We start from the raw sequence: 11441 nt of genomic DNA, 5'->3' as shown, positions 1-11441 counted from the left end.
CACATATGTTATCTGTGCAGACCTCTTCTTAATCAAATGTCATATTCTGAAAGACTTATGAACTCTTTGTCTGTCAATGCTCGCCAAGGATAACCAATGATTCGACTGACCTCGGCCTGCATTGTGTCAAAAGACTTACTGCAGCCTTTTAGCCACCAGTAAAAATCATTGCTCCACTCAGGAACTTTTGACCAATCCATTCGTTTAAGAATAGCATTCTGACGGATGTACAATCGTTTCAAATTTTTGCACTCGCTTGCAATCAGGACAATCGAGGCAGTGGATATTCTGTCTCGAATTATCAGCGTGTGTATCTTTGGACATCCTCTCACTAATAGGAGAATATTTGAATCGATTCGATCGTTGAAAGCCCGGCTACCGTGGATTCTCGGCAAGGACTTGTGACCATACACCTGTAACGTATCACTGTAATGATCTATGACGTTCAGAACTGACAAGGGAGTGACTAAAGCATAAACTGTATCGTAAATTACACCTGTGACCGGTGCCTTCTCCTGCCACACCATATCGTACTTTGACCGTCCAACACAAAGCAGTTTTACCTGAAGCAACGAGTTAAGACGTCTCGCCTCAGACCAGGTTTCTGGGGACGGTGTCGTTATGCTGTTGGGTATTATATACTGATCCTGTGAGATGTGTAACTCGTTGATTGATTTCCGTGCGATTGTGAGGAGCAGATCTTCGTTGAGCTGTTGCGGACTTATAACGAGTCGGCGCAGATTACGAAACATGCCAACTTGAAACAACGGACACATCTCACTGGTAATGTTCAGCATTTCTAGGACCTTTAGGGTATCACCACAATTATTTAACACGTCATCTAATAAATTCTGAGCATCAGCCAACGATAGTAATACATTCTGCAGCTTTAAGTTGGTGAGGTATGGCATGTGACTGATCAATACCTTTAGCTTTCGGAAAATATTTCCACCTGTTCCGTAGACGAAACTGCCAGCAGGTCCCTTATTCTCACAATAAAAAGTGAAATCAAATGTCTTCAACAGCGGCATTGGGTTGTCTGGAAAGAAGGTCAGGTACGTGTCCAAGACTGTCATGAATTCGTACAAATTATAATAATCCCCAACAGGATGCACCACAATCTTTTTGATAAAAGCTCCAATACGTCCAAGACTCAGCTGAAATTTCCGATGATTGAACCGATACTGAAGTCCCTGGTAAACGCTGAATATCTTCTTCGTGAACGAGCGCTCCTGAAATTCCAGCTTTTCCCACACTCTCGGCGAGTAGAAGCAATCCAACCAGTTCTTGCAGACCTGCGAGGCATTGAATCGCTCTCTGAGGGACAACATGGCAAATATCTCCTCCAAGACTATGATAGGTAAATCCTCCCATGCTGCATCCATTGTCACCTGAAAGCAGACGATAATTTCAGATTATTCATCAGAGCTGAACCGAGAGAAGGAGGAGCGTATTGAGAAAATGGCAGGCAGGCACTTTTGAGTTCTTGCATAGAGGGTGGTTTGGGGTTCTTGGATGTATCAGAAATTGAACACAAACATTTTACAAACTTTGTGCACATTTTTGATAAAAATTTTTTTGATAGGGTCCTCTTCAAAGGAACTGACTGCACTTATGGAATAGTCTTTTTGGAAAGGAATTCATGAAACAGGACATGGCTCATTTCTAGAACTCTTTGCAAATATGAGCAGAGAGCAATAAGCTGTTATCAGTAAAACTTCTATGGTTTTCAAAGTGTAGGAGGCCTTGTCTCCATTCAAATCTACTGAGAAGGATGGAGTACTGTTTACATTTGCTTTTTATTTTACGGAAAAAACTGTGCTGCTACCATGGGTTTTGCAGAGTAGGCATACAGGTTTAGCATGATGTTGAGACATAATGTGGGCAAATAAGATAGACCATAAAAGCAAAATGAAACCAGTTAGTTCTCACCTTGGATAATGATTCTTTCTCTGTCAAAGCAGCCACTGAAGTTCTTGTTAGAATGGCAAGTTAATTGGGCTGAAACCTCAGTTATCCTGATGATGCACCAAAGAAACCTTGTAAAAGTTATTTCTACGTCTCATCATATATGCGAAACCAATCTCGTGATATGGGAATCCTGTTTCATCTTTGGTTTGCTGAGGATAGCTGCATTTATGTAGGCAGTGGTACAGACAACTCATTCTGATCGACAGTCTGCTCGTGCTATTCATAGCATTTCTACTTGATGCTGTGTGGTACCTTGCTTTGCAGGTGAGCTCTGGCGATGGGTTTGCTAAAAGGAGAGGTACAGTACTGCTCATGATAACTTACTGATTGCGTGATGCTAAATTAAGTGTCTCATATCTGATGAAATAAAAAATATGCATTTGAACATCTTTAAAAATATTGTAAGTGACTTTACCTGCGATCACACACACTTTGATATAATTGATATATGAAAAGTTTTCAATAAAGTGTTTTGCCAAGGAGAAGGCACCAGTCGCAGGTTTAATTTACAATACAGGGAACGCTTTAGTCACCGGGTTTAGTCACTCCCTTGTCCGTTCTGAACGTAACAAACTGCAAAAATGCATGAGATGTTACGACTCGACTACCAGTGAATACCTAAAAAATAAGCCTGGAGAAATACACTAATTTTCATGTTTAACTATGGCATTTACTTGCAGAGCAACAACATCAAAAACACAATGCAAAGAGTCTGATCTGCTGATGGAAATGCTGAACGACCAAAGATAAACTATGAGAAACCCCCCGTCCCGTTACACCGATTCTGAGATGGCCCCTAAACGCGTTGCTCCATTCTAAAAATAGACAGGTTTGCGTTTCACGCACTCCCAGCAAGAATACTCAATTTGCAATCAAAAATAATGGTTTCACGGTCGCCGCGTGCACGCACCACAAAACGAATAAAACGACTGGTTATTTGGTTATTTTGCCGTCTAAAAAGTTAGAATTTCATGATGAGGTTACCTCCTTTACCTTCTGTGAGAGACATTATTCGCATCTACAAGCTGAGGGCATTGAAACAGCTCTCTCAAAATTTCTTGCTAAATGAAAGAATCACACGAAAAATTGTCAAATGTGCTGGAAAAATTAAAGATAAATTTGTGTGCGAGGTTGGCCCGGGTCCTGGAGGAATCACGAGAGCTATTCTAGAAGCTGGCCCGAAAGCTGTCGTCGTTGTCGAAAAGGATCGACGTTTTTTCCCAACGTTGAAGGTGATTGATTCTTCCATCGTCCATCGATCATGATTCATGTTCCACCTAGTATAGTATGACCTAGTAAAAGACCATCCTCCGAGTCCAAGTGATCCTGTCGACCGGGCGTGGCCGCATAGTCGATATATAGACCTATCACTATACCTTTTTGAAAAAGTTGAATCCGAACCCCAACAAATCAAATGTGCGCAATACCTTAAGCTACTCGGCCTACTGGCACTGTGACTGTGACCCTTTGTTCCAGCACGTCCAAGACCAAGTGCAACGCATGACTGGTCGGACCGTAGGTTAAGTAGGCCTAGGTGACCTGCATGTGTAAACTCGGCCAACGTTTTGTTTTCTCATCATTAGGATGTGCACATGGTTGTGGCACAAATTAGGTGACGCATGAGATGTGGCAACGATATACAATGCTAGATCATTTTGACAAGGGTCCTGAGTATGCCGATGGTATGGTGCGCAGAATAGCTGCACATCTACTGTAGCATGTATAGTTGTTATGAATAGAGACCGGACGTCTAATATTTTTGTGCTCTTTCCAGATGTTGCAAGAGTCTGTGGACTCCCCTTTAGTAATTGTTCACGGGGACATCCTCAGTTTTGAAATGGACAATGTTTTCCCTGAGTACTTAAAAAAACCCTGGGAAGACAAGCCACCGGACATCCACATCATCGGAAATCTACCATTCAGTGTCTCAACAGCGCTCATTGTGAAATGGATGGAGGATATATCAGAAAGAAGGGGCGCATGGCGGTATGGAAGGACGCCTCTTACGTTGACGTTTCAGAAGGAGGTTGGCGAAAGGATGGTTGCCGACACTGAGGATGAGCAGAGGTCCCGGTTATCGATATTGTGCCAGTATCTCTGCGAGGTAGAATCTAAATTCATCATACCTGGTAAGGATTACAATGTAGTTTGTGACTTCACAGTGTCACAGTCCCCATTTGAACACAAAGTGAAATTCACGTACATGATTCTGATACTCCAAAACATGTGAGAAATGTGGCTTTTTTGGGAAACTGCAGCCAAAAATGTGCTCGTGTCTCCTCAAGAGTTGTGACTGGTGACTGGTGGTTTGACTGCATCATATATCTGCCTGACGGTAGGCTACATCTTCGCCCTTCCAAGATGTGGCTCATGAAGCTGTGGTGCCAACAAGCCTTAAAGTCGACATATTACTGGAAAGTCAAAAAAAGGTATTGTCCAACTCACTCTCTTGTATGTTTTCAGGTAGTGCCTTCGTTCCAAAGCCTGAAGTGGATGTAGCTGTGGTACACTTTGTTCCACGTGTCGAACCTCGCATCAAAGTGCCATTCAAACGAGTTGAGAAAGTAATCCGCTTGACGTTTCAACATCGGAACAAGGTCTTGAAAAATTGTATCGAGTAAGTTTGCATTTTGGTTGAAAAAAAGCGCCTTATCAGTTCTGACAACTTGATCTTTCCCCATACGAAGTCCATCAACTATTTGCTATCTCTCAGTTGTTGCCTGATAGGGTACATGTAGTAATATGAAGCAGTATTCTTCGAAGCCTTTCCATCAGCGCCACTGTAAGCAGAAGTTTGAACGGCATTTGGCGTCTGCTCTTGCATGCACATACCAGCGATATTGTATGTCCATTTTGATTGTATCTTTAATCGAGCGCTGTTGTTGAAACATGTAACTAAAATTCCCTCTGTTCTTTATAGCACATTCTTCCCTCCCCAACGTCCAGATCTTGTCGAAGAGATTTTCCGACGATCGATGCTCCATCCAGGTTTACGACCGCGGCAACTCACCCTCGGGGACTTCAGAACGCTATGTGACATTTACCACGCGATCTGCGAACGAGAACCAGAAATTGCCAGTTACCATTTCCGATCGCGAAAGTCGGTGACGGAGTGGAACAAACGTAAGGCAATATGGCAGTCGATAGCGGAACAGGGCGGGATTCCTAGTCGAGACATTTTAGCTGAAGATTGTGATATGAACGTTTTTCAGGAACCATTGGAGACAAGGTAGCGGGTTTCTCCATCGTCTGTCGGCCTAAATAATTGTTTGTCGAATGTTAGTTATGATAATTGTGAGGGAAGGTAATTATAGCTAACTCGACTCCATCCCATGCTTCATGGCTGTGAATCCTAACAATGGGTTTGCTATGTAACTAAGTTCCAAACACTGGGTTCTTCGCATTGTCGGTGTCATGTTGGAAAGAAGAAGAAAACCTCTTCCTCGACAATCTCAAAATGCTCTATCGCCCCCCTCATCTGGGTTGGGGGGTCATATGGTGAAGGGTTGAAAGACATCTCCTAGGGTAATTGTAAGGGCGGGGGGTACAGCTGGAGGTGGAACAATATCGTCTTCAACATATTGCACAACTAGAACTTGAGTCTTTGGTCTGCAAGTGGGGAGAGGGGCAGCTGGAGGCAGAACAATATCGTCTTCAACATATTGCACAACTGAAACTTGAGGCTCGGGGTCTGGTAGTGGGGGGGGGGGGCAGCTTTTGGTGGAACAATGAGGCTTTGGGTCTGCATTTCATTCACGATGCATCTATAAATATATACATATTGTGACAAGAGAAAATGTCAGAGTTGACAGTAAATTATTTGCCTTGTTAACTCATAATTGTTTATTTAAAATGTTTGAAATGTGAGATTATATTGTTCATTTTGACCTGCATTTTGTAAAATTTTAGAAAATAAATTATCAAGGGCACTGTGTGGTCTTGTTGTGCAGACATCTGTATTATCTTATTAACCTCGTTTTATCATGGAGAAAGGATAGTCTACCAAGTGATGCTCGCTTAAAGCTGACTGCTCAAATATACCCTCCCAAGTGAAACCAAAGCCTCGTACTCAGAATTTGTGATGAGCATGTCTGCTGAGTATACCCCTAACCTCCGGCCCCCAACCGAAGCAATGGTCTTAGGTCGTTCCTTTTCACTGCCATGTCCTCATGGCTTGAAATATATGAATGGACATTGAGATTGAACCACCATAGACCAACTGAGTGTCGAAGCAACTGCCTCCTTCTCTTAAGCATTTGGTCCACAGTCCTTTCCCACCGAAGTATCCTCATGCACAAGATGACCTTATGAACGGACACTGAGATTGAACAGCCATCGACCTACTGAGCATTGAAATCACAACCTCCTCATAAGAATTTGACATTGGTTGTTCCTTTTTACTGTCCCATCCTTTCCAATAAGATATCAGTGGGCACTGAGATTGAACAGCCATAGAAAAATTGAGAATCGTAGTCACAACCTCTTGCTTACAATTGCAAGAATTTGGTCTCTGGTTGTTCCTTTTCACTGTCCTGTCCTCGTACACAAGATTCAATGGACACCGAGATTAAACAGTCGTCAACCGACTGAGCGTTGAAGTCACAACCTCCACCTCATAAGAATTTGGTCTCTGGTTGTTCCTTTTCACCGTCCTGTCCTATTTCACAAGGTTCAATGGACACCGAGATTAAACAGTCATCGACTTACTGAGCGTTGAAGTCACAACCTCCTCCTCATAACAATATGGTCTCTGTTTGTTCCTATTCACTGTCCTGTCCTATTACACAAGATTCAATGGACACCGAGATTTAAGCAGTCATCGACTTACTGAGCGTTGAAGTCACAACCTCCTCATAAGAATTTGGTCTCTGGTTGTTCCTTTTCACTGTCCTGTCCTCGTACATAAGATTCAATGGACACCGAGATTAAACAGTCGTCAACCTACTGAGCATTGAAGTCACAACCTCCTCCTCATAAGAATATGGTCTCTGGTTGTTCCTTTTCACTGTCCTGTCCTATTACACAAGATTCAATGGACACCGAGATTAAACAGTCGTCAACCGACTGAGCGTTGAAGTCACAACCTCCTCCTCATAAGAATATGGTCTCTGGTTGTTCCTTTTCACCGTCTTGTCCTCGTACACAAGATAAAATGGGCACTGAGATTGAACAGCCTCAGACCAACGTACCAAAAGTTTAAGTCACAACTTCCTGCTTGTGAGAATTAATCTCTGGGTGGTCTTCTTACACCACTGAGACATTCCGGTTATGTCTTCGCACTGTCCTGTCTACCTATAATGGACACTAAGATGTGTTGGGCACTGGCTGAATCAGTCCTGGGGTGCCCACTTTGCTAATAACACAGTGACAGTGCTACAACAGATACAACCAGACCGATTTGACCCTGGCTGCACCACCCATGTTGCCAACAAGATGAGAGAGATGAGACAGTCACGCCCATATCGAATCGGCCATGTTATCCCCACTGTAGTAACAATACAGCAAAAGTGATGAGGCGGTCACAACCAGACTGACAGCTCCACTGGTAATCGCACAATGCAAATGATGAGACAGTCACAACCAGACTGAATTGACCCTGGCATATTCTCCGTGTTGTATACAAGGTGAGAGAGATGAGATACTCACAGCCAGACCGAATCCACTGTACTGATGCCACAGCGAAAACTGTGAGACAGTCACAACCTGACCGAGCGGACCTTGGCAGCTCTGCCGTGTCGCAAACAAGACGAACGAGATGAGAGAGTCACAACCAGACCGAATGAATATTGGCAGCTCCTCCATGTCGCCAACAAGGTGAAAGAGATCACAGAGTCACAACCAGACCGTACGGACCTTGGCAGCTCTGCCGTGTCGCCAACAAGGCAAACAAGATGAGACGGTCACAACCAGACCGAATGGATCTTGGCAGCTCCGCCATGGCACCATCAAGGTGAAAGAGATCAGACAGTCACTACCAGACCGAATCAACCCTGGTAGCTCCACCGTGCTGCCAACAAGGTGAAAGAGAGGGGACAGTCACTACCAAATAATCGAATTGACCTTGGCAGCTCCACCATGCTGCCAACGAAGTGAGGGAGATGAGACAATCACAACCAGACCGAATCGGCCCTGGCAGCTCCACCGTGCTACCGACCAAGTGAGAGAGATCTCGACCCAGTCACCACCAGGCCAAATCGGTCCTGGCATCTCAACTGTGCTACTTCATCTCCTTCAAAATGTTGGCAACACGGTATAGCTGCCAGTGTTAAGTTTGACTGGTTACGACTGTTTCAACATTCACTATAACATGACTGGGCCGATTCGTTCTGGTCGTGACAGTCGTATCTCTCGCTGTAACTGTATCATCTTTCTGACCGTGTTGTTCGCAAGACGGCGGAGTTGCCAGGCCCGATATGGTCTTGTCAGAGTCTTTCTTTATAAAATTCATTGAAAGACTAGTTGTGACTATACCTCATCTCACTCAACATGTTAGAAAGACGGTGTAGCTGCCAGGGTTGATTCGGTCTGGTCACTTTCAGTGTCATCAGTCCCAGGGAGACCAAATCGGGCCTCACAACACCACCCTCTTGCAAACAACACTATCAGATAGATGAGACAGTCACAACCAGACCGAACTCGGCCTGGCAGCTCGACTAGTGCCCGACACGTTGAAAGAGACGAGATAGTCACAACAAGACCAAATCGGCATCTCCACTGTGCGTGTCTCATCTCGCTTGAGTTGCTAAGTCTGATTTGGTCTCGTTGGGGTCTCCTCATCTCCCTTAACAAGATAGCGAGCCGGTTGAGCTGCCGGACTCCACTCGGTCTGGTTGTGACTGCCTGCACAAAGTCATCAGCACAGAGGAGGTGCCAGGGTCAATTTGGTTTGGGTGTGACTGTCATCCCCCTCACGTTGTGGCCAACAGAGCAGAGCTTGGAGGGTCGATTAAGTCTACTCGTGGCTGCCTCGTCTCTCGCACCTTGTTGGCAACACAGAGGAGCGGCCAAGGTCAATTCAGTCTTCTAGTGATTGTCACATCATATTCACATTGTTGGCAACGCAGAGGAGCTGCCGGGCCCGATAATATGGTCTAGTTGTGACTGTCTCTTCACTTCCACTGTGTCATCGGAATAATGAGGATGTCAGAGCTGATTTGGTCTAGTAATCAATAGCAAAGTGGAGATGCCAAGGTCGATTTCGTCTAGTTGTGACTGTCTCATCCCTCTCACCCTGTTTGCAACACTGTGGAGTTGCCAGGCTAGTCGATCTAGTTTTTACTGCCTTATTCCCTTGCCTCATCTCTCTAACCGTTGTTTGCAGACGATGGAGTTTTTAGGACCGATTTGGGCTCGTATATACTGCCTCGTGTCTCTCAGCAAGACAGTAGAGCTGTCGGATTGTGACTGCAGCGGAGATGCCAGTCCCGAAGTGGTCCGGCTGTGACTGTCTCATCCTATCTTTCTCACTTTGCTGGGGACACGGTGTTGCTGCAAGGGTCGATATAGTTTGGTTGTGACTGTCTTATCAGACTGTGCCATTAGCGCAGTGGAGCTGCAAGCCAAATTCGCCTACTCAGTCTGGTTGTGACTGTCTTTCATCGCTCACTGAGCAAGCAACACGGTTGAGCCGCCAGGGTCGACTCAGTCTGGTTTGTGACTGTCACATAGCTTTCACTGTGTCACTAGCAAAGTGGAGATGCCAAGGTAGATTCGGTCTGGTTGGAATTGTCTAATTACATTCACTGTGGTATTAGCACAGTAGAACTGCCAGGGCAGACTATGGAACAGCCAGGGTTGATTTGATCTGGTTGTGACTGTGTCATATCTCTCACCTTGTAGGTAACACGGTGGAGCTGCCATGCCAATTCACTCTGGATTTCATTGTCTCATCTCTCTCACCTTGTTGGCAAAGCATGGTGAAGCTTCCAGGGTTGATTCAGCCTAGTTGTGACTAACTCATCTCCCTCATCATGCCAATAGCACAGTTTAGATGCCAGGGCAGATTTCGTCTTGTTGTGATTGTCTGATCAACACACGGCGGATCTGTCTGGGTTGATTCAGTCAGATTGTGATTGTCTCATCTCTTTCACTGTGTCATTATGGTGTGTCAGGACCGATTCGGTCTGGTTGTGACTGCTTCCTCTACCTCAACATGTTGGGAAGACGGTGGACGTGCCAGGACCGATTCGGCCAGGTTGTGATTTTCTCATCTATTTCACTTTGTCATCAGTACAGAGGAGATTGAAAGGCCGATTTGTCCGGTTGTGATTGTCTGATCTCTCTCACCTTGTTTGCTACGCGGTGGGACAGCCAGGTTCGGTTCTGTGTGGTGACTGTCTCATCACTTTCAATGTGTCCTCAAGTAGAGTGGGGATGCAAGGGCCGATTCGGTCTGATTGTGACTGTCTCATCACTTTCAATGTGTCATCAAGCACAGTGGGGATGCAAGGGCCGATTCGGTTTGGTTGTGACTGTCTCATCACTTTCAATGTGTCCTCAAGTACAGTGGGGATGCAAGGGCCGATTCGGTCTGATTGTGACTGTCTCATCACTTTCAATGGGTGATATGAATAAAGACTAGCAAATGCTTTTATCTAAAACTCCATGTACATTTACACTAGGCCTTTCTGTACAAAATTGAAGTAAAAGCATTTGCTAGTCTTTATTCATATCACCCATCAAGTAGAGTGGGGATGCAAGGGCCGATTCGGTTTGATTGTGACTGTCTCAACACTTTCAATGTGTCCTCAAGTACAGTGGGGATGCAAGGGCCGATTCGGTTTGGTTGTGACTGTCTCATCACTTCCACTGTCTCATTAGTACAGTGGAGATGTCAGAGCCGATTCGGTCTGATTGTGACTGTCTCATCACTTTCAATGTGTCATCAAGTACAGTGGGGATGCAAGGGCTGATTCGGTTTGGTTGTGACTGTTTCAACACTTTCAATGTGTCATTAGCACTGTGGAGATGTCAGAGCCGATTCGGTCTGATTGTGACTGTCTCATCATCAGATGTCAGGGCCAATTCGGTCTGGTTGTGACTGTCTTCTCACTTTCACTATGTCAATAGCACAGTGGAGCTGCGAGGCCTGATTTGTTCTAAATGTGACTGCCTCATCTCTCTCAGGTTAGCAAGAGCTGACTTGGCCGATTCGATCTGGTGATCACAGTCAGATCTTGCTAACCCTGTGTTATGGAAAACTGCTGGTTTATTTGGTCTATGGTTGCGACTTTTAAATAACCCATGAGAGGTCAGAACCGTGACGATGAAAAATCAGAAGCCAATAAACTATGCCAAGATTTGAAATTCCAATCACCTACTGGTTATGAAATTATGTTTGTTTGGCGTTTGGTTGTTCCTTTCCACTGCACTGTCTTCTAATACAAGACACAAACATCACCAATCAAACAATGGTGGTCCTCCAGAGAATCACGTTCATGTGGACGGTTGTCGGTCAGGGACAGGTCAAG

The 11441-nt window shown here is 44.9% G+C and overlaps 2 protein-coding genes across 2 annotated transcripts; one reads left to right on the top strand and one right to left on the bottom strand.

Annotated features, from left to right (window-relative positions):
- Positions 1 to 32: 32 nt before the first annotated feature.
- LOC135486532 (uncharacterized) lies at positions 33 to 2083 on the bottom strand. Its single transcript, XM_064769383.1, has 2 exons — positions 1933 to 2083; positions 33 to 1391 (listed from the first exon to the last, which is right to left on the bottom strand). Exon 2 carries the CDS (start codon positions 1383 to 1385, stop codon positions 33 to 35), a length of 1353 nt encoding a protein of 450 aa, XP_064625453.1. The 5' UTR covers positions 1386 to 1391; positions 1933 to 2083.
- Positions 2084 to 2867: 784 nt separating this feature from the next.
- LOC135486386 (dimethyladenosine transferase 1, mitochondrial-like) lies at positions 2868 to 5922 on the top strand. Its single transcript, XM_064769149.1, has 4 exons — positions 2868 to 3203; positions 3746 to 4100; positions 4435 to 4588; positions 4892 to 5922. The coding sequence occupies exons 1-4, from the start codon at positions 2943 to 2945 to the stop codon at positions 5202 to 5204; spliced, it is 1083 nt and encodes a 360-aa protein (XP_064625219.1). The 5' UTR covers positions 2868 to 2942; the 3' UTR covers positions 5205 to 5922.
- The last annotated feature ends 5519 nt before the right edge of the window (positions 5923 to 11441 follow it).

Source organism: Lineus longissimus, chromosome 4 (genome assembly GCF_910592395.1).
Source record: "Lineus longissimus chromosome 4, tnLinLong1.2, whole genome shotgun sequence".
In the NCBI taxonomy this organism is placed as follows: Eukaryota; Metazoa; Nemertea; class Pilidiophora; order Heteronemertea; family Lineidae; genus Lineus; species Lineus longissimus.
Note: the sequence above shows the minus strand (reverse complement) of the source record. Positions and strands in the feature narration are given on the sequence as shown.